Source organism: Saccopteryx leptura, chromosome 13, assembly GCF_036850995.1.
Source record: "Saccopteryx leptura isolate mSacLep1 chromosome 13, mSacLep1_pri_phased_curated, whole genome shotgun sequence".
NCBI classification, from domain to species: Eukaryota; Metazoa; Chordata; class Mammalia; order Chiroptera; family Emballonuridae; genus Saccopteryx; species Saccopteryx leptura.
The window spans coordinates 13,531,609-13,556,665 of NC_089515.1; the positions used below are offsets into that span (position 1 = coordinate 13,531,609).

The 25,057-nt window shown below is 32.3% G+C and overlaps 1 protein-coding gene across 2 annotated transcripts in view; it reads right to left on the reverse strand.

The window, feature by feature from the left end:
* ATRNL1 (attractin like 1) overlaps positions 1-25,057 on the reverse strand; it is a 548,672-nt gene that overhangs the window by 387,830 nt on the left and 135,785 nt on the right. For both annotated transcript variants that reach the window (XM_066355686.1, XM_066355687.1), the window contains exons 19-21: positions 22,684-22,821; positions 16,970-17,063; positions 7,463-7,515 (exon numbers count right to left, since the gene is read on the reverse strand). In XM_066355686.1, coding sequence (XP_066211783.1) covers positions 7,463-7,515; positions 16,970-17,063; positions 22,684-22,821 — 285 coding nt within the window. The remainder of the gene's footprint in view (positions 1-7,462; positions 7,516-16,969; positions 17,064-22,683; positions 22,822-25,057) is intronic.

Consider the following 25,057-nt stretch of genomic DNA (forward strand, 5'->3'; position numbering starts at 1 on the left):
TTTTTTAAGATACGAGCTGCAACTCAGTTCGTATTTTTGTTTGAGATCTGAGCGAAATTCCGAGATACAAGTCATGATTCAGAAAGCTGTTGCTAGTTGGCGCACTGGCACAAAGGTCCAGTATTGGCAGTTTGATATACTAGTTGACTGACTTACGAGCTTGGTTACAGAACAAATTTAATTCATATCTCAAGGTACCACTGTATTTAAATTGAGATTAATATAAAAATGGGCAAGAGTAGGTTTACAATTTTGAGTATGTGAAAGTTTATTTTTGCATTACCCTTTATTTACTAATCATTGTATTACTTATTTGTATCATTTGTCTTCTTGTGATTATTTTGTACCCTTACTTATTCTTCATTGTTTAGGTAATGATGGAGTGTAATTTAACCTACTTTTGCACACTCCTGTATTTGTTTTAATTCACAGCTATAATAATGTCTATTAGAAATATGACCTCTCATTTATCAAAAATAGAAAACTCAAATCTAATAAATAATATGCGTATTAATAATGTCTTTCTTTTCAAAACATAAACATTGACTAAAAAATCAGTAATAACTATAGGGTTTACAGTGAGATAAATGGATAACTATTTTGGTTCTTTTATAAATATAAACTAAGGAAAGATATGATAAATGGTAGAGGTGATCACCAAATATAAAGTAGTAATTAAATTCCTTAGTCTTAAAAAGGTAGTGTATTCAATAGCGAAGATCTGGAAACAGCCCAAGTGTCCGTCAGAGGACGAGTGGATTAAAAAGCTTTGGTACATATATACTATGGAATACTACTCAGCCATAAGAAATGATGACATCAGATCATTTACAATAACATGGATGGACCTTGATAACATTATACTGAGTGAAATAAGTAAATCAGAAAAAAAACTAAGAACTATATGAATCCATACATAGAAGGGACATAAAAATGAGACTCAGAGACATGAACAAGAATGTGATGGCAACAGGGGTGGGAGTGGGGGGAGGGGGGATGGGGTGAAGAAGGAGAGAGGGGTTGGGGGAGGGGAGGGGCACAAAGAAAACCAGATAGAAGGTGACAGAAGACAATTTAATTTTGGGGGAGGGGTATACAGCAAAATCAAATGTCAAAATAATCTAGAGATGTTTTCTCTCAACATATGTACCCTGATTTACCAATGTTACTGCATTAAATTTAATAAATTTAAAAAAAAAACCCAAAAAAAGGTAGTGTATTATTATTATCAAAAAATTGCACCCTGAACTGTATATAGCAATAGAAGAAAAGTTTTTATTTATTTTGTTTATTTATTTATTTTTATTTTTTAATTTTAATGGGGTATATAATTGATAAATCAGGGTACATATGTTCAGAGAAAACATCTCCAGATTATTTTGACATTTGATTATGTTGCATACCCCTTACCCAAAGTCAAATTGTCTTCTGTCACCTTCTATCTTGTTTTCTTTGTGCCCCTCCCCCCCCCCCCCGTTACCATCACATTCTTGTCCATGTCTCTGAGTCTCATTTTTATGTCCCATCTATGTATGGAATCATAGAGTTCTTAGTTTTTTTCTGATTTACTTATTTCACTCAGTATAATGTTATCAAGGTCCATCCATGTTGTAAATGATCCAAAGTCATCATTTCTTATGGCTGAGTAGTATTCCATAGTATATATGTACCACAGCTTTTTAAAAAAAGTTTTTAAAATATAGTAATGTTTCAAAGAGTAGAAGATAAAATAAGCCAAAGTATGTTTGATTACTTGGAAATGTACTAAAGCACAATGATTAGCAGTTTGGACAGTACATCTCGTTAAAGCAATACTGTGGCATACAGTAGGTGGTTGCAGAAAATGACCTTCTGCACTTGAGTCTATTCCTTAAAAATATTGATATATCTACATAACATTTTCATAGTCCAGTCTTTCATTTCGTGTGTAAGGTGTTCTTGGTTAAAATTGCTATTAGAATGAAAAAGAAAGCATGTAAGGAAAAAAGAAACTGTGCTACTTTGAGACTACTATTTTTATATTTGCTGAGATAAACTGCATAATTCAATGTTTTCAAGGGTCAACCTAATTAGATATCATTGCTAGAAATTTTCTTGTTTTTCATGTGAGGCATGACAGATTTCTAACACATTCAGTGTTTAGATTTAAACTGATAATTTGAAAAATTACTAAGACCGTCTACACAGGATATATCTGCTGATGTATTACTGACAATTCAGTTAACACTATATTGCACTTAACTGCTTTGTTACAGTGCAGATCTGCATTTTAAATTTCACTCTAATCTTTAAAATTAGAAGTTTCCATTATCACTATAACAGGAACTACTGACCTTTTCTTTTTTTCAATACCATTTTTTTTCAAATGGCATTAAGCTCTAAGGGTCTCCTAACAAATGATAAGACTGCCATCTAGCGCTTTATGACAATTCCTTTAACATTTGTAAAAGAGAGTGAGTCTTCTGTAATGTAGAGGTGAGCTATACAATAAGGTAGTCACTATCACATGTGGCTATTGAGTCATGACAGGCGATTAATTCAAATGGAGATTGCTCTAAGTATAGAATATATAAACTATATTTCAAAGACAATTTGAAAAAAACTTAAAAAGATATCTCCTGAATAATTATCATACTGTTACATTTTAAAATGACATATTTTAGATTTGTTGACATAAACAACATATTATTAAAATTAATCTCATCTGCTTCCTTTTACATTTTTAATATACCTAATAGAAAAATTAAAATTTTATCTATGTAGCTCACATTATATTTACAGTGGATAAGCACTGATCTAGAGGAAAAATAACCTAGTCTTAAATATTAGTACATTTCTTTTTTAATAAAAAATGGAATATAATTGATATGTGCCTATAATTGTAACTAGTAACTCCTTTAGGACACAATAAAAGCTAAAGATTCAAGAAGAAGAAGAATCAAAGAGGAATTTCTAATTTTAAAAAATCAGACAAAATATGTCCCCATAACATCCAGGATGTTTGAAAAAAAAGAATAGCAAAATAAATGTGTAAAAAAAAAAAGACTAAGATTTTTTAAATGGCATAGAATATTAAGAATGTATTAGTAAGGGTAATTATTGAGAATGAATTAAAACATTTTAAATATGGATGAATTCATATGTTTAAAATATAGAAACAAAAAAAACCTAGTTGTCAGCTTTGAGAGATATTAAATAAACAATTCTTTGCTTTGAAAACTGGTTAAAGTAAAAAAATCTATAGCATTTATCACACCTTTCCTATATGAACTGTAGCAATGATTAACCAAATATGAGAGGAAATTTGTTATACATAAGTTTTCCAGTGAAGAATTAAAAAAGAAATTGGAATATCACAATTTTGCAAACACTAATCAATTAGGACCTAAGTATTGAACATATGTCTGCTAAGGATGTAAAAAGACAGATTAGGAGTCTTTCTGGGCTTCTGCTGGACGAAGAACACAAAAGCACCTATGAAATAGCATTTCTACCAAAGTCAAATCCAAAGCTGATTAAACCTCTATCTCCGTTTCTCAACCTCAGCACTACCGCAATTGTTCCAGATAATCCTTAATTCTGAGAAAGCTGTCATGTGCACCTTGGGACAGACTGCAGGACTTCTGGCCTCTCCTCACTAGATGCCCGTAAGGACCCAGGCCCCATGCCAAGTTGTGATAAGCAAAAATGTCTTCAAACACTGTTACATGTCCCTTTAGCAACAAAAACACCTTCATAAGACTTGTAATTGTACTTACTACATTCTCAATAAAATTAGAAAAGTAATTACAAATGGTTTATAAAGTATTAACTTAATTAGAAATTTTAAAAATTCCTACATATACAAACAAAAACAAGATAAGAATTGAATCATAAACTGTGTAGAAAATAATTTAATAAGAAAACATATACCAAATGTAGGCAGAAATAACAAATGTTTTCAAAGTTACTAAAGATAGGAGGACCTCGTGACACAACAGTAGTGCATCTGACTCCAAAGTTACTAAAGATAGAACCTAATATGAAACTGAAAATCAAAATCAGTGGAAAGGATGAATAAACCCAACATCTCATGCTATAACATGGCAATATATAAGTACGATGAACAAAAACACTACAAAAAAAAAGAAAAAGCACCAGACCCAAAGATATTCGTGAAATTTAGCTAATCTTTGAAGTTCACTTAATAATATTTTTAACTATTCCTGTCTTAAAAATAGATAACAATCTTCTTAAACTCATTTTCCAAAGCTATCACCATAGTTACACAATATGAAGACAGGGAAAAAAAACTAAACAGTTACAGTAAGCGTTATTTCATTAAAAAATGTAAAAATATAGCCTACATTCATTTATACTGAAAATAATCCTAAATTAAACATAAACAAGATATTTAATGGTATTCCAAATACTATGTCATGAGATGTTTGGTTTACACTAGAAGAAAAAACTGCTTAATATTAGAAAATCTATTAATGCAACTTCACATTTAACAAGGTAAGGGGAAAAGGCATTCATGATGACATCTTAAAGCACACTAATATAAATAAGAATTTTCTTAATTTTATACAATGAATATTCCATAAATTATATCAAAGTCTCTACTTGAATATATTATCTAGTACCATCATTTTGACTTGATACTAATACTAAAATAGATATCCTAACCATTTCAATAAAGGAGAAAAAAATGAAAAGGGAGAAAAAAATTGTCCTTATTTGCACACAATATAATTAACTACATTTAAAAATCAAACACTTCTATAAAATTAGAATTAATAGTTGATTAAGACCAGATTCATGTACTTAAAATAAATCTTATTTTTATATATCAAACATAAATATAAAATGTAATTTTAAAAGATACTATTTCAAATAGAAACAAAAGTATTATAAAATTATTATTTTACACATGTAACAAAACATGTTTGAAGTATGGATACATGAAATTGAGCTCAACATTAATAGTCATGAAATAAATGCAAATATGTATAAAACCACAAGATTCTACAAAACATACTCTAGAATAGCTATAATCAGAAAAACAATATGAAGTGTGGGTGAATATGTAGAAAGACTATAATATTCATAAATTATTTGCAGAAAAGTAAATGGTACACCATGCAGTAAAATCATTTAGTAGTTTCTTAAAAAGTTACACATAAGTTTATCATATAACCTGAAAATTCTACTCCTAGGAAGACACCAAAGGACAATGAAAACATATTTGTATAGAAAGACCATCTAAATGTGTATAAAAAGACAATCTAAACATTAATATCAGCATTTTTTATAATAGCCAAACCTAGAAATAATTCCAATGTCCTTTATCTGGTGATTAAAAAATAAAAAACAGTGATATGTATAGATAATATTATACCATTTTCTACATTAACTAAGTAAAATAAAAATACTTTATGGTCATCCCAATTGTCAGAAAAACCATATGATATTTTTAAAAATACCAATTCTTAATAAAAATTCTCAGCAAAGCATAAAGGGAATTTTCTCAATCTCGTAAGGTATCTAAGAAAAACCTGCATCATACTTAATGTTGAAAGAGTACAGGCTTTCTTGCTAATATCAAAAAGAATATTTATATGCTCACCATATTTTTTCACAAGTAGTAACTAATGCAATAAGGCAAGAAAAAAAAAATATCCAGAAAGGAAAAGAAGAACTCAAACTGCATTATTTGGAGAACATGTTACTGTTTATGTAGAAAACATGACAGAATCTACAAAAATGGCACCAGAACTATAAGTGAGTTGCCAAAGCTAAAGGATACGAAATCAATATTAAAATCAATGGTTGAACATACCAGATACAATCATAACTAAAATATTAAAAGATAATATGTATAACAGCATCAAAAATATAAAATATTTAGGAATATGGCAAAAACTATGAAAGACATGCACAGTGACAACCACCAAATGTTGCTGAGAAAAAACTTAAAAATAATGAAGATATATGCTACATTCATAGGTCTAAAGATTCACTGTAGTTAAGATATAAATCTTCCCCAAACTGATCTATACACTGAACACAATCCTAATCCAAATCCTAGCATGTATTTCGTAAAAAAAGGAAAATCAGATTCTTAAGTTTGTATGTAAACAAAGAAAATGGAATGGCCAACATAAGTATGAAAAGAACAACTGTAGAATAAATATTACATGGTTTCAAGAATTGCTATAAAGCTAATGTAATCATAATAGTGCTATACTGGCATACAAATAAACAAATTAATTAATGGAACAGAATAAAACATCCAGAAATAGTTTTATATAGTCTTAGACACATATGTGGACAACTGATTTTCAACAAAGGTGCAAAAGCAATTCACTGATTAAAAGATAGTGTGCATAAGTAAACTGTGCCAGAACATCTGGATGTCCATATGGAGAAAAAAATTTTGATCCATCCCTTGAAATATATATAAATATTAACTGGAAGTATAGTATATACTTAAATGGAAAACAGAAAAATATAAAAATTTTTTAAAAGACTGTAAGATTAATCAAAGATTTCTAAAAAGACAAACTAATAAATTGAACTTCATCTAAATTAAAAACTGCCATTCAAAAAAAAATACTCTTAATAAATTGAAAAGGCAAGCCATAAACTAGGGAAAATATTTGCAAATCATATACCAGGCAAAGAATTTCCATCTGGAATATATAAAGTACCTTGAAAACTCGATAATATGAAAACAACCAATTATATTTTAAAAGTGGGAAGTGGACTTAAACGCACTTCATCAAATAAAGTATATACATGGCAAAAATCACATTAAAAAAAAACTTACATCACTTGTCTTTAGGGAAATGCAAATAACGTGAGAACCAGATCTATTACACAGATCTATTCTAGTAAAAATTAATTTTATTAGAATACTAAAATTAAAAAGACTATCCGAAGTATTGAGAGGTTTGGAAGTAAAAGTCATTCACAGTCGGTGGAAATGTAAAAATGATATACTTGTTTGGGAAATATTTTAGTTGTTTCTTAAAAAGTGAAATACACATCTACCATATGATCATTACCCAGTGGAAGTGTTTTTCAATACATCATGCAGCTTTTTAATGATGATCAAAAGTTTTCCCTGTAAAATTCTTCACAAAATTTTAGTTGTTCTAAATTTAATCATAATAAAAAGAATATATTAAAAATCCATCGGCGTTTACTCAAGTTCTGTATTTTGTTCAATGTTCTGAATTAGATGTATGACTATCTTACTCTTCAGAGTAGGGAAAAATGCACCAAATATATTATTAAGAAAATATAGCAAAAAGACATTACTTTTTTTAGCAATATATTACAAGATATGAGAAAAAACAAGAAAAGTAACCTAATAATGATAACATCAATTATTTAAGATGAATTTTATTATCTGCAAAATCACCTGAAACTAATAATGCAAACCATTTAATTAAAATGAAAAAACACAAGTACTTACAATAACACGTTCCTCTAAGTGGATTACCAACATAGCGATTTTCAGAGTCACATCTGTTAAAAAAATTTTTTCATTTATTATTAAACAACAAAATTCAAAAGTTTCATGTTTCTAAACAATAAAGTAATTAAACTATATATTAAAACATTTTTTAAAATTAAGTAATTAAAATATTCAAAATAAATTTTCAAGAAAAATTAATATAAAAAGCCTATAGACGAGTATGAGTGAGAGAAGAAATAAGTGAAGAAGACAACTAACTACATGAAAGGAATACAGGAGTTGCAAGTCAGATGAGATAAGGATTATGAGTTTTGGGATCTATATTTTTCATTCATAATATGAAAAAGAATTGAAAGTTTGGATAAGGCTATAGAAACATTTTTAGGTAAAGAAAATGGTGGAATTCATATATTGAAATCATTTTCTTATGGTATTTTTTTGAAATTGCAAAGCAGGAATATAGCTTTGTTTTGTATAATGCTACTTCCTGGAATATCCTCCAAAATAAATTATTATAAAATGAATATGACAGGATAACTAAATAAAGTGACAATATTTAAGTTATATGTAAAAGTTTAACAGGTCTTTCTCAATGTCCTCAGTTTTAGTCAAGTTAATTAGAACTCTAGAGGAATAATTTTAATACATTTATATTTTAATTAATGAAGGGCCAAACAGTTGAGACTCTATAATCTAATCATGTTACATGCTAAAGACATTTTTCAGCCATGCTAGTTCTTGTATTCATGCAAAATAGATAAAGAAGTTGAAAAATAAATATTTTTCTATGCTAACTACAAAATTAAAGTATAAGTATGATTTTCCTTTATGCTATTAATTTTATTCTTGGTGAAACAACAAATAAAGATATGGACATTAGGAAGTTAGATATTCTGTGATATTCTTCAAATGCTACTTTTAAAATGTGGAACACATAGTGGATGTCTAGCTCGAGAGACCGTCATACTCATTATAGCTGGGTTAAACACATCATACTCATTATAGCTGGGTTAAACACCAGAATTGATACGATTCCTACACTAATGGTCCTTCTGTTATACTTGCCTCCTTAAATTTCATCACTTTGTACAAAGCGTACACATAAAGGACTGATTTACAATAATGTTATACTTCCATTTTCAGTAGTAAAAAATAAACTTGACTTGTTATAAATGGCTATCTCAATAGTACTTTTAGAATAGGAACATATTCAACATAATATTCCCTGTGTTATTATGCATGATTTTCCCTGACTATCTTACCTGCCTAACTAGAAGGCTTTCAAAGTCCCATAGTAATCTCAAATGTCTCATTTTATGATTTTATTATGCAATGTCACCCCCCAAAAATGACTAACTTTGAAAAATCACAAGAAACTTAAGTACTTTGCAATTGATCTATGTATTGACTTTAGAGCTCTGGATACAAACTTAGTTTCCAATATGAAAATTATAAAGTTTTAATTTTTGTTAATATTTCATTTATTCAAATTATGTAATAGTGTATTAGGCTGGAAATTATTGTAATATGTTTACCTTCAACATAATTTTTTTTCAAAAGAATGGTTAGAAACAAAATAAAAAATAAAAAAATAGGACTGCATCAAGTAAAAAAGGTTTTGCATAATAAAAGAAGCCATCAACAAAACAGACCATCTTCTGAAGGAAGAAAAAAATCCACTAATCTTTCTTGAGGCAATTTTGCATATAAGAATGTAAAATAATCAGATTAATAAAAGAAATATTTAAATTGTGTTTCATTCTGTACTATGTTTAGCAACACAAAAGTGAAATTTCTTTCTAGTCTGTTTTCTAGAAAAGGCTTAATTTGCCTTGTTGAAATTATTTTACCCATTCAAGATAAGTATATTTTCTCTTTCAAAGATGAAGATCACTTTCATAGTTTGAAGGGAATGTATTATATAAATATGATGTGTTATATAAATATAAATATTTTGTACACAAATATATAATTCAGTGAAAAAATAATTCAATTGGATAAATTTGTATTACTTATCTAATACTAAGTATCAAACTCCCACAAACTTAGTGGCTTTGATCTACACATATTTATTATATCACAGTTTTCATGGGTCAGGCCTCTGGCCTGTGTAGTTGGGTTCAGAAGGGGTTCTCTGTCCAGCAGCAATCAAGAGTCAGCTGGGGCTGGGTTCCCATCAGAGGGCTGACTGGGGATGTACCCACTTCTAAGCTCTCTCAGATTGTTGGCAGAATTTATTTCCTTGCAGCTATAAAACTGAGAGCCTTTATTTCTTATTATCGACTGGAACATGCCTTAAGCTCCATTTCTTCAAGACAAGAAGGGATAAAGATTTTAGAGCAAGTCCTCTAGCAAAACACAGCTTAAAGCATATTCATGAAAGCAACATACCATCACCTTTATCATATAACATAGCATAATCACAGATTGATATCCCATCACTTTTGCCATATTTTCTGAATTAAAAGCAAGTAATAAGTCCTGCCCATATTCAAGAAAAAGGAATTATACAACAGTGTAAATACCAGAAGGCAGAAATCATTGGTAGTCACTGTAGGGTCTGTCTACGTAATATTTTTGTTGAGTATGTCTTTCTTATTATTCTAAAATGTATCAATATATTTGTTTGAGATATGAATATGTATTAATTTAATTCACATAATATATTTATATAATATGAGAAGTTAAATTAATTGATCAAGTTCAAACTCAGAATATAAAAGGTAAAAAAAAAAATGTGAAGGGAAATGTAGGTAAAAGCAAAGCTTTAAACAAATTAATACCGTACTACAGGCAGTCCCTGGGCTACGTATGTGATCCGTTCTGTAGGTTTGAAAACGTTTAAGTATTTATATGCTCTGAAAGGTAAAAATCAATACTATGCCAAGACAAACATCTGTTTCAGTTGCATTGAATAGGTAAATGGACCTGTTCCAGCTTATATACAAACTCAACTTAAGAACGAACCTACTGAACCTATCTTGTTCATAACCCAGGGACTGCCTGCGTATGATAATGATATTTCTGATATGTAAGCTGAGTAATGTTTTTAAAATTCAAAATCATTCTGTATAAAGATTAGATACAAACATTAAAAGCCTTCAGAAGTCTTCTGCATGGCTTAATTAAACATGGAACTTCAAAGCATTTCTGTGTCTAAGCAGAGAGATAATCATTCTCTATTACCACTAAGCAAACTAAGCAAATGGCAAGACTTCTCAGAAAACAGATTTAGGCTGAAATATTTAGTAGGGCTGTCACCTAAATAATGATTACCATTAGCGTGAATGATCTCATTATATTATATATGCCACTTTAAAGTTATATATATAATATATAATTCATGCTTCTAAGTGTTAAAATATGGCATTTCAATTTGTTCCTATTGATTTAAATATTTAAATATGTATGCATATATATCTTATCATGAGATACAATTTTTCTACTCAGAAACTATAAAAAGGGAATAAGGAACATCTAATTACTACAATTTTGAAATATCATAACAGATTATTTAAAGCATTTTAGAATTTGATAAATTTGCATTTTTATGAGAAATTATGAAAATTACATACAAGATGAAACACAATTGCTTTTGCTTTATTTTTCTTCTAAAACAAAAACCCATAAAATCAGATCATATATTAATAAAAATATATTAAGAAGTATAACAGTATCAATAATGATACCATATAGCTAAGGCAACTTAAGAAAATAAAAATTCAGACATGAAGGAATGGCAAATACTCAAATAGTATAGGAGGAACATGTTCTAAAATTAAAAGGCTGTATGGATTTCTTATCAATAACAGTAAGTTAAAGAAAACAAAAAAGGGTCGGGCTTTTGTTGTTGTTTGTGGGTTTTCTTTTTTATGTGTAAATGCACTGGAGTGGAAAAGAGCAAAAAAGAAAAAATTACCAAGCCAGGATGCAGAAAATGAAATCCTAGGTTATTGGGAGATCCCTTTGTTCCTGATTATGAATAGGAAGACAGAACCAGTATTTCACAGGAAAAAGGATTGACATCTAGGCTTACCAAAGTTTGGTGAGTCAAATAACAACAACTTAATATTAATAGTAAAGATATAAAAAGTCCTTCAAGAGAATGAAGATCTGTTTTGAACCATCCTTATCCCTGAAAGTGATTAAGGTACCACTGCCCTCAGGTACATAGCAGAATTGGATTCTCTTTGGGAAAAGATTTCATTCAAGGTCTCAAACATCTATAAATAGATTTTTCAAATATGGCATTGAGTACAAAATAAAAAACAACCAGGCTTGGAAACTGATAAGAAAACAAGAATAGGAACCAGCAGAAACAGAGGATGATGTAAATAAAGCCATGGGAATTCAGATATTATCTTGGAAAAGCCACAGGCTTTAAAATAACTGTCCTTTTTTTATATGAAAGGAGATTAAAGACAAGATTCAAAATTGCCTAAAAAACTGGAAACTATAAAAGACAATTAGAGACTATAATAAAGTTGACTTTAGTCTAAAACACAAGACACAATAAAAACAATAAAATGAAAATGCAATAACCAAAATTAAGACCTGAATGGATGAGATTAACAGCAAGTTGAACACAGTGGAAAAGTAAAAAGTGAACTGAAAACCAGGTCAGCAAAGAGTAAAAAATATGAAAAAGACATAAAAAATACAGTGTTTTGGGGCTCAAAAGAAGACAGAGAATGGAGAAGAAGCAGTATCTGAAGAATGCTGGCAGAACTTTCTGAAACCTCTATTGTGATCAATGAAAAAATAATAACTAAGCACATCATCATAAAACAAAAGAAAAATATTTTTAAAGCCAAAGAATAAAATAGATATAAGAAATGAAAAATCTGAATAGTTTATCTGTTAAAGAAATTGAATATTTTATTTTATCTTAAAGAAATAACTAAAAACCTTTCCACAAAGCAAAATCTAGGACCAACTAGTTACCTTAATGGGGAACAGAACACACATATAAAAAGCACTAAATCATTTGAAATAACACTGATATTAGATTACTCGAAAGTTAAGAACTTCTCTGAATCAAACATATACAAAACAGTGTGGAAATGCAAACCACAAAGTGGTGTTTACCACACATGTCACCAACAAAATAATGTATAAAACATTAGAGATAATTAAGAAAAAAATAATAGAAAAAAGATTACAAGAAACTTGAAAGAGCAGTATTTCATGAAAGAGAAAATTCAATTGGAGATTAAACATATATAACCTTTTAAAGATTAATCATATTAAACCTTTAAAAACTAAAGAACTTCTTTAGTTCTTAAGAAAATGCAAATTCAGCCTGACCAGGCGGTGGCGCTGTGGATAGAGCGCCGGACTGGGACGCCGACGACCCAGGTTTGAAACCCCGAAGTCACCAGCTTGAGCACGGGCTCATATGGTTTGAGCAAGGCTCACCAGCTTGAACGCAAGGTCGCTGGCTTGAGCAAGGGGTCACTCGGTCTGCTGTAGCCCCCTGACCCTCCCACCCCGGTCAAGGCACACATAAGAAAGCAGTCAATGAACAACTAAGGTGCTGCAACAAGGAGTTGATGTTTCTCATCTCTCCCTTCCTGTCTGTCTGACCCTATCTGTGTCTCTCTGTCTCTGAAACACACACACACACACACACACACAAAGAAAATGCAAACTCAAACTGCAAATATCAATTTTATATCCATCTGAAATTAAAATGTTTTAGAACACCAAGTATTTACAACAGTGTGGAGTATTAAGAAAACTTAACTGGTTTAAAGGCTTACATGGTTTTACTCCATATAAGCTGGGCTCATGGCTCGTCCCTCCCTGAAAGCCCTTGTTTCTAGATTTTTAGCCATCTGGTTGGTTACCTTGTGATCTCAAATGCTTTCACGGAAACTCATGAAATTTGCAGTATGACCCGCTTTTATTTCTTTCATTGTCAAGGTAGGAGTGAGGCTCTTTGCAGCTGTCTGGGTGAACGAACACTGGAAAAGCTACGGTCACGTTCACTTTTACAGATTTTCTGCTTCACTGTTGACTCTATTCTACACCCAGAACAATTTAACTCCGCCTTCAAATTCCAGCTCAGATATCCTCTGCTCAAACTTCTCTTATCCCTCCAAGATAAATTATTTACTCCTTTTTCAGTAATCCTTCAACAGTTTCTTCATTCCATGTCATTATATAAAGGTGTTGAACACTGAAATTCTGCTGTTGATGCAATAGTCCCCAAAGATGTCTAATAAGGAACACAGGCAAGCATACAGATAATGCAAGGAAAATACAAATAGGAATAGATCCAATTTCAGTTGGGGAAGTTAATAAAAAATGTACGAGAGTATGTGATGTCCAACTACATACTAAAAGCTGAACAGATTATCTGAGAGGCAAGTGGTATTAAGCATCTCAAATCTAAATATAAGAAATTAGTATATTTTGACTAGTGTTTCCAACACTAGCTTGAAAGATAGTTTCAGCAAAAACCATGTGTTATTTATCTTCATTAATAGTACCGAGCACCCACTTAATCATTGTTTACTGATCTGAATAACTAGTTGTACCTCCTAACAGGCTCATTTTTTCCAGTGTAAGCACACTACAGGAAATAATTGCTTGAGGAATAATAGTCCCATCTCTCATTGCCCCACACTCAAAAGCTAAACAAATAAAACAAAAAAGCCCTGGCCAGTTGGCTCAGTGGTAGAGCATCGGCCCAGCATGTGGATGTCCTGGGTTCATTTCCCATCAGGGCACACAAGAGAAGCAACCATCTGCTTCTCCAACCCTTTCCCTCCCCCTTCTCTCTCTCTTCTCCTTCTGCAGCCATGGGTCGGTTGGTGCAAGTTGGCTCCAGGTGCTAAGGATGGCTCCATGGCCTCATCTGAGGTGTAAAAATAGCTCGGTTGTTAAGCAACAAAGCAATAGCCCCAAATGGCAGGGTGTCACCCTATAGCAGGCTTGCCAGGTGGGTCCCAGTTGGGGCGCATGCAAGAGTCTGTGTCTCCGCCTGTCTGCTTCTCACTTAAGAAAAAAATTTTTTTTTAAAAAGGAATGAATGTAATTCTATCTTTACAAATTAGTAGTCTAATCTTTCCTCTGCTTATAAAAAGTCATAAATACGAATTAAGGTAAATGTACCTTCATCATTCAGAACTATATAATTTATTTTTTAATATTTCATACATATGCCAAACCCTGTAACTCCAGATAGCTAAGCTTATAAACCCATAAGTACAATAAATTAAAATTCCACTCTCTCATCTAGAGGAAAAAAAAACATGTTCTAAAGTACTACATCACATAAGACAGAAATACTGTGGGTACTATATCATATATGCAGAAGTGCAGTACAAATGAAAAATGTCATTGCTCATCTTCATGATGGACTCTTTGAACAAAAATCAGACATTTGTTGCTTATGACCAGGACTCGTTATGTAATTCATGGGGGCGCGGAGTGAGGGGACAGCAAGGAGCAGAGCAACATGGAAATGCAGGGCTTGTGTAAAAATGCATTCAGAGCCCTGGTTGGTTGGCTTAGCGGTAAAGCGTCGGCCCGGCATGTAGAAGTCCCAGGTTCGATTCCCGGTCAGAGCACACAGGAGGAGCGCCCATCTGCTTCTGCACTCTTTCCCCCCCTCTCTCTCTTTTCCCCTCCCGCAGCCAAGGCTCCACTGGAGCAAGTTGGCCCTGATGCTGAGGATGGCTCAATGGCCTCTACCTTAAGTGCTAGAACAGCTCCAATTGCAACGAGCAACACCCCAGATGGGTAGATCATAGCCCCCTGGTGGGCATGTCAAGTGGATCCTGGTCGGGCACATGCAGGATTCTGACTGCCTCCCTGCTTCTCACTTCAGAAAAATACACACACACACACACACAACACACACACACACACACACACAAAAGATGCATTAAAAATTTCAAGATGGCACAGCAAAGCATGAAACCAAGCACAATGCCCTTGTAAGCATGAAGCTCTGTGCAAAGACAGAGGCCACATGCCCGAGAAGTTGACCCTGCTTCTGAAAACCAGTATTTACTGCTGTGAAGGTCTAGATGTATCCTTCCTCTTAGAGCATAGGAATCCAATTTAATTCCATTGGCAATGAGACCAAAATAGCTTTCCTTTATAATTGCCCTTTAATGTTATGCTCTGGCCTCATTATTTTTTTTATTTAATTAATTGTGTTTACATAGAATCTAGGGTCACCCTGAATGCATCCCCCCTCCCCCCTATTCCCCTCAACATCTCCCTTGCCCCCCTCCCTACAGTGCCCTCCCCCCTTCCCTTCAGGTTTATCCCATCCTATCATCCCCTTTCCCTCTGTCCTCTTTTCCTCTGGTCCCTTTGATCTGGCCTCATTTTTAAGAGAAGATATAAAACTGGTTCTGCTCATCTTCTTTGAACTTGAAAACCTATGATACCTCAGTAACGAGTCAAAGACATAATCATCTAACTTGAAATATTTAAGATAATTCTATAGCAAAAAAATATATTTCTTCTCAATAAAAACAAAATGATCCTTTTCCATGGTTAACAGACTTATTTGGATACAATTTTTTATATATTTATAATTTTGGAAAATCTTTTATTATAACTAATATTATCATTGGCATTTATATTTGTGTCAAATACAGTACATTTATATCTAATATAAACATGAGTGTTTGCATCTATACAATTCAAAGCTATAAAAAAACTTTTAATATATGATGTATATGAATAATAAGAAAAAGAAAAACAAATAACACAAAACAACTGCTTCTTAAAGTTATTTTTGGGAGGGGACTAAAACTTGAGAATAACAATTAAATTATAAAAAGACAAAACCACTCATAGGACTACTGAGAGCGCAGTAACAACAAAAGTAGGTTTACATCTAGGACATAACAGAGAAAAAGGAGACAGTTATAAGAAACCACTTGAAAGGCTTAAAGGGCTATAAATACCAGAATTAATAATGAATCAAAAGAATGAGAAGCATAAAAACATTGGGTTTGAATTATTTAATGAGATATGAAGGAAAATTATAAACATAATTTTCATAGATAACATCAACCTATGCATATTTGATATGTAACATGCATTTTCCCCCCAAAAAAGCAAGAATGTTTCTTTTTTTTTAGAGAGATACAAAATGCAAACACAGTCTATAGGCTCTGTTTCAAAGCCTCCATAAAACTTATCATTCATAATAAGCTTATCATTCATAATAATATAAAACAAAAAAGCCCTGGCCAGTTGGCTCAGTGGTAGAGCATTGGCCTGGCATGTAGATGTCCTGAGTTCATTTCCCCTCAGGGCACACAAGAGAAGCAACCATCTGCTTCTCCAACCCTTTTTAAAAGGCTTCACTTTCTACGAGATTTGATAGAACCGAAGTAAACATAGCTTACAACAAAGCTGGTCATGTAACCAACTATCATGACACTAAACTTAAAAAGGGGGAAGACCTACAAAAATTAGTTCTGCAGCACCAATTCAATCCACAAAAGTTCTAAAAAACTCACTTGTACTTACAATTGGCATTGGTCGCCTTTGATTCCTTTAGTTGTGCAGAAACACTTTCCTGTGTGCATGTGACAAATATTTGCATGGCCACTGCATGTGCAAGCTGTGAAGTCAAAACCAGAATGGTATTGAATCTTCTCCATCCCCAACATGATCATCACATTTCTAGGCAGGTTTCATTATCTTATTTTTATACCACATATTTTCCGCTTGCCATCCAAAAACCAGAGTTACCAATAAGTTATCTTTCATTAAAGGGAAGTAAATGCATTTATTTAAAACTTCTGTGAAACTCTTTCAAAGTTCTTGGGGTGCTAATGGATCCAAGCATTTATCTTTCCTCTTTGGGCTCCTGTCCACTTCTGCTTTGGACACAGAATCAATGAAATGAGTTTCAAGTAGCGCAAGAGCTTTGGAGTCAAGCAGCTTCGCTTCCAAATATGCATCTATTATAATCACTAGATATGTGACCTTGGGCAATTTATTTAACCTCCCTAGGCTTAGCTCCTTCATCTTCAAAAGGAAAATAATAACGCTTAGCCCTGAGGATTGACGTGAGTATTAAATGAGTTGATATATTTTAAAATACCTAATACATACCAAGCACTTAATAGATACATTTATTGTTTTTACTATTCCCACAGCCAACAATAAAAACATAGTTACATATTGTGTAAAAAAGCGCGTCTGTTTATTTGCCCTAATATCATCCGTTTAAAATTCTGAGATCATTCGCCATTTCAGTTTTTCAGAACTAATCAAAACATAACTTGGTATAATAAACTGGATTGATCTGGTTGATATTAATGCGCCTCATTTTATTACTTTGAATTCCTTGTTAAAGAGCAGTGTTCCAATCATTTAGGACAGTGGTCCTCAACCCCCTGGCCGTGGACTGGTACCAGTCCATGGGCCATTTGGTACCGGTCCGCAGAGAAATAATAAATAACTTATATTATTTCCGTTTTATTTATATTTAAGTCTGAATGATGTTTTATTTTTTTAAATGACCACATTCCCTCTGTTACATCCGTCTAAGACTCACTCTTGACTCTTGTCTCGGTCACGTGATATATTTATCCGTCCGTGAAAATATTAAACCGGTCCGTCGCCCAAAAAAGGTTGGGGACTACAGATTTAGGACACAAACCTCACACTTCACTGTGCCCAACATCCAAGGAGGAATTTCTACACATCCCCTCCTTTCCACTGTGACAGCATCATTCAAATACTGTCACCACATTCTCTTACTGACACCAATACAACCTTATATATCTGACCTTTCCACCTTCAAAATTTATAGGCTTCAACTCATTCGCCAGTCCTAAGATACATTCTAAAGAAACAAGGTAACCCTGTCACTACCCTTTAAAAACTTTTAATGAGAACTACTGTGTTCCTACACACCACAACCTAGTTAACCTACTCCATTGACAAAAATGAAATACGTGGTCTTTTCCTGATTCTCATACAAATATAAAAATAAACTGAGTCATTGGTTTTGAGCGAAGTATAAAATATTCTATCTAGAACAGTAAGTTTCTTGCTAATGGTTTATAATTATTTGCTTTAAAAATAGATAATTAATGTAACAAAATACACACACCCCTACACACACATAAAACTAAGTTGGTATGAGGTAGTATTTTTAAAAAGACTGTTCTTTTTCCAAAAGAGGGTTCTACATAAAAGTAAATTTTTCTACATAAAGACTATTTAAATAAATCAGCATACTTTTCCTTTAGGGTCATAGAATTAACTATGGAAACACAACATATAAGAACTACAGAAATGAATGACAAAGTGTGGAAATGCAAGGAATAGGGGGAAAAAAAGCGATCACCAAGCAATAAAGAGACACCGTGCCTTTAACGTCATAAGCAGTGAATGAATATACCATTATATCTTGTAATATTAACCTGCAACGTTTGATATCAATACTGCCTTATATGTAGAACTTCATTTTAAAAAATCATGTACATTAATGTTTTAATACTTGGATGACCCTTTTATTTATCCTTTATGGCATAATTGGAAATAGTTAACACTTGCAGAGTTTCTTAAAAGAATTATCATCATATAGCAGCTTTAATAATTTCTGAGACCAAAAAATAATAATAATAATTGTGTTAAAATACCTTTTAATGTCAGCTCATTTTGAGAGAATTCCCTTGTGGTGCTGTACTTACTTTAGGCTAAAATGGCACAAATGTATTTTAAATTCAATTCTTTGAAATTTATACTTCATGACAGTTTTTAAATTACTCTGTTGTTGTCAGCATGTGAGGTTATCTTTTGATGCTGACTAAGCACCTAGGAAATCTTCACGCAATGACCTTTTGCTTGGCAAATTTTATAGAATGATTTTATAGCCGAGATAGGCACTAGAGGGACATTATGTGGTCACATAATATTTCTGTCCATCTATAACATAAAGTTGCAATATCAACTTATAATCAAAAATTAATAATAAGGGCTATTCAACACTAACCCAGTGTCAAAAGGTAAAGTCAAAGTTTAGTTTAAATTAGGAGGGGCAGAACTCTGTGCCTATCAACACTAGGGAGGGGGCAGGTGTAAGAAGTGTGCTAAACTCAGCCATGGCACAGTCCCCCAGCCCTCAAAGGTTCAAGGACTGTGTCTCTAGCAGTTTTGTGAGACTCAGCCCACCGACGGTTTTAAAAAGGCATCTAACAGGAAAAGTAGGAATCTGCATCTTCTAATCAAAGGTCATCCTGAAACACCTGAGGTAGTGTTAGTGGCAAAGTTTGCATAGTCTCAGCTCTTCTTGTCCTTGTAAGTCAATCTCTGAGAACTAAAAGGATGCAAAGAACTTGAAGAATGGAACGAAGGAAACCAGGGTGACTGAGCATCCACGAGGAATATTTCACCAAAGAAGACAGAGGATTTCGAAAAATTAGTACTGAGAGCGGACCAGCTCACGAAAAACATTGTATCAGCTAGGCAATTAAGTTTCATTTTTATTTTTTAAGTTTCTTTTTAATCATGTAGTTCTACACTATTTGAAAAGGCTTTCTTGGTTTTCTTAAAGTGATTAAATTTATACAGAATTACTTTTCTGCCTAGAATCTGATCAAAGCATAACTTCACAGTTATCCCAGGTAATAAATATCTACATATAATTATATAATTATTCGTTTAATGGGCTCTCTCTGGAATATTTAAAATCTCAGGTTGGTATTTCTGTGACACATAGGATGACAATGTGTACTCAGAATATGCAAACTTTTAATTTTGTTTTGTCAAAACAACTAATAAAAACAAGATTTTCCATGTCAAGTGATTTTCATTTATCTGCATCTTTATTCAGGTCAATGCTCCCAGTTTGAGAGAATTAAACTTCTTACTTTTATATTAAAAAATGCCCAAACTCATTTGCTTATAAATTTTCTGCTTCTATGAACAATCTGCAATATGTGAGAGGAGTTTAAAATGAAAAAATACATATATCTTCCATCCTAGAAGAGAGAAAGAAAAATTAGTCTTCCTTTTACTACCCTCTAGTCTCAAAATATTTGTCATAGCCCAGTGTGTTTATTAAAGTATTGAATACTTATGTAAAAGGCTACTAAGGAAAAGTATTCTAAACAAAAACAAATTTTGCTGATAAGAAACAAAGGTAAAAACATAGAACCATCACTATGTTGAAAGAACTCTTTTTTCCCAAGACGATTTTCAAAAAATAATAAGAGTTTCTTTATCACTAGTAAAAGTAAATATATATAAAAATACCATGTAAGTATTTTACACAGGTGCGGGCAAAGTAGGTGTACAGCTCTTCCTATGGGAAATAATACACTAATTAATAAATAGTAATGAATAAACTGTTTTTGCATACTCACAACTATGACCCTCCTTTTGCCTACTCCTGTATACATATAAAAAAATTAAGATAAATCTACTGTTCAAGAACCAAGAAAAACATTTCCAGTCAACATGGCGGCATAGGTAAGTAAGGTACTCGAACTCTCCCACGACCACAAAGTAGTGTAGTGCATTGAGTGCTGAGGTGTTGCAGTATATTGATGATCTTTTCACTTAATAAACATAAAGGAACAAAATACTATGACTCCAAGAAGGAAAGTCTAAATTTTGTAGGTTCCACTGTGCCTATAACTACAGCACCTTCCATATACACTGGACGCAGCACTTAAGCTGTGGTTTTTGGCTAAGGTTGACTGAGCCTCCCCTGTCCGTACTAACATAACTTCAGCATGAAGAGTTAAAAGCAAAGCCTAAGAATAAGACATTTTCTTTCTCTTACTAGCAGTATGATCTTCGGTATTTTACTTCTTTGTGTATATGGATCTGCATATAAAATGTGAACAAAAGTGATATGATACCAACCATCTAGTTACTGTGTAACTCAGATGAGATCATGAATATAAAGCTATGAGTACAATGCCTAAAATACAAAAAAAAAACCAAATGTCAGCCAATTCATCTCTATTAGAGCTACGAACAGGTTAAAGCATTCATTCTGTATCACAAAACTTCAATTCCACTGTGTTCAGTTAGCACCAAGCCTGCATATTGTCTGAGCAATTTTGGTGACTGGAAGGCAGAGCCATTATTCCCCGTGTTTCTCAACCCTGAGTGCATAGTAGGGGCATCTGGGAAGCCTCTGAAAAGAACCAATGCCCAACAATCACACTACAACCCCAACCAAGATATGACTTCATTATTTTAGAGAATGGCCCAGACATCCATATCTGTTAAAAGATCTCCAGATAGTTCTAAGATAAAGCTAGTGTTAAATTTTTATCTAGACCTAGCTCAGGCCAAACTCTCTCTAAAGATTCCTCATCCTGTCACAGCCAACAACTGAGAGCTTTCTGTGGGTGCTCTATATAGGAAATCTCCATTTAGAAAAAGTAGAAAAATAATCTAAGAGATAACCAATCTAGAGATAAAAAGGATTACTATAAAATTTCAGTGTAAGAGGAAACTTGTTAACGCAAGAAAAAAACCTGAAGTAGCAGAATAGAGAGAAAAACAGAGAAAAGTAGGGTCTAGTGGATGAAAATGTAAAGATAATAGGTAGCACTTAAATATGTATTTTTTCAATGTGCTTTAATTCCTAGTACACGTGCCCAAATTACATATGATCTCATTTGATCTTGACAACAGTCCAATGAGGAAGTCCCATCTCCCTTCACATCTGAGGACAAGGAGGCACTGAGGGCAAGTAAATGAGCCAAGGTCATATAATCAAACAGTAGGAGAGTGGGGGTTGATTCTCAACCTATTCTCTTAAACATTATGCCAGACTATCACCCTGTCATAATAAAATAAACAAAGCTTACCTGATGTAAGGCGTACACAAACCCTTAATTATTCTATTTCTAAAGTCAAAGTGATAAGACACTATTAAAAAACAATCAGCAGTGATTACATTTGAATAGTGAGATCATAGGTAATATTTTATCTGTAGCTGACCAATTTCACATAATAAACAAGAATTCATTTTGAAATAACACAAGTAAAAAATGTTAAAGTATATCACAGAATTTGAATAGTTTACATAGTCCCTAACATTACCTTCCAAAAACACACAATGGAAAAATTTTCTTTTTCAAAAAATATATTTTCCACAACAGGCATATCTTTTGTAATTTCCTTTTCTGTAGTAAAACACACATGCGTGTGTGCGCACGCACACACACACATGCACACACTGAGGTAAAATAAAACACAATTACCTGTACACTGTCCTCCATTGGTAGGATCTCCGTAATAACCCGGCATGCAGTCCTGACACTGCTTCCCCGTGGTAAGGTTTTTACACTGTTCGCACACATTATTATTGATGCAGGTGCTGTGTCCATTACACTGGCAAGCTAAAGAAAATAGTGAAAACATACATTACAAATCTCTGTATAACAGCAGCAAGTACAATAACTGTCAAGGCAAAGAATTTATTTTAAAAAGATGAATGGTAGCAAAAGTCCAAAGAACACTTCCCAAGTTGTCTTAAGGTGTAACATATGAGCCTCAAAATATCAATGCACAACAATCTATTCAATAAATTCTATTTCGAATTTTTGCCTTATGCTTTAGAAAATGTACAGGTTAGGGATAAACTGAAACATAAAAGTTATGGCTAAGCAGGGAATGCTTTTTAACATATTCCTAAAAGATTCATGTGAATGTTATGTCTATTAAGGTACATAAATACAAGACTGAATAATACAGCTATGATTTTAAAAAATGTTAACATTCACCCTAATTATATTTACACATACTAACAAAGGATTGATAACTATAGAAAACTGTGTGGCAATACGTCCTTACTCCAAGAAAATGTAAGTGCAACATTAACAAAAATAGTGCTTTTAAATTAATTTGCATGTTTATCTTCTTTGGGCAAGAAAAGCTTCGAGGCTTAATTGAAATTCTATGTGGATGTGAACTAACAGAATCAGATTTAGAGCATGAGTTATTTTGTGTCTTCACAGTATGAGATTTATTATGTTTTCATATTAACATTACAATAGAATACAACAATTTCAGATGAGAGATAAAAGTTCGTATAGAAAAGCTCATACCTTTAGAGCCTATTTGGGGCATAATATTGCATTAGTTCGGTAACTGTCTAAACATCATGCTCAGTGTCACCTTCAGAATCATTTCCATCATTATTACAAATGAGATAGCATTTAACTGAAAAGCCAATGTTCAGATGATACCAACTGTTTGTGGCAGGCATGTATTCTGATTGGTCAATTTACATAGTGTCAGTTTTAAAATATTGTAAATGCCACTCCATTACCAGACAGCATACTAGGTGGTATACATGAATTATATCCTTTAATCCTCACAACAATTCTATGTGGAAGGTACTATTTTTTGGACCATTTCTAAGACGAGGGAGCCTGGGTGGTTAAGGAACTACCCAAAGTCACATAGCTAATCAATGGCCGAAACAAATGCGTAATCAGGATGTATGAATCAGTAAGACCAGACACCGAATACCATTGTTCTTCTCTGTGGAACCGACAGGGATATCCTAAAAGATTTGCCTAAGGTCACCAACATCAGTTAACATCAAAGGGTGAGGAAATACACCCACATAAGGAGTAAAAACCAAATACCTGTATCTTACAAAAATACTCAGAGGCACAACTCTATTGTAACATAGCACAAAAATGACATGGAGTTATCACTGAAAATGTTAAATAATCTTCACCATCCCTTTAATAAAATTGAGAAAAGTGATAATTTAGTTTTCAAATTTTATTGTCATGTATTACATCATAAAACAGAAAAAAATTTAGTAACAAAGAAAAATATTTATGACAAATTAAGTGAAATAAAGAGAAAACATTGTTTAGAACAACCACAATTTTGTTTTTAATTGTATCCTGCTGCTTCTTTCCTCCTATGCTTTTTTTTTTTTTTTTTTGTCTTTCCTTAAAAAGCCTCCTTGTTACACTGTAATTTTATAGTAATCACTTTTATTTCTAGATTGGTCTTCATCTCTTAGATTATTTACCTACTTTTTCTAAATGGAGATTTCTTTTAAAGCACCCACAGAAAGCTCTCAGTTGTTGTCTATGACAGGATGAGGTATTCTTAGGCTAGTAACATATAGAAATGTATTATATTTCCCAATAACAGAAAAAAAATATGAGAAAAATCCATATTGGGATAAAGACATACATGGTATTACTAGATAGTAATTCATATCCACAGGAACAAATAAAGAAAGCCAGAAATAGCAAATACAAAGATTAACATAACAAAAGCTATAAAAATATATTTGCCCTCCTTCCTTCAAAATCTTTAAAAGACATAAAATTACATAAATAACTATAAAAATGTATTGTTGAGTTTGCAATATGTAATATATGTAACAATATCACAATGGGGAACAAAGAGAAAAGACCTATGTGAGTAATATTATTTTATCTCTCTATAATTAAGTTAGTATAAATCTGAGGCATATTTTAACAAGTTAAGAAGTATATGGTAAACTTGGCAGTAACCACTTAGGCGATTAATAATCTTTATAGTAAAAAAAATCATTAAATATACTAAATGTTACATCAGAAAAAATTACTTACTACAAAAAAT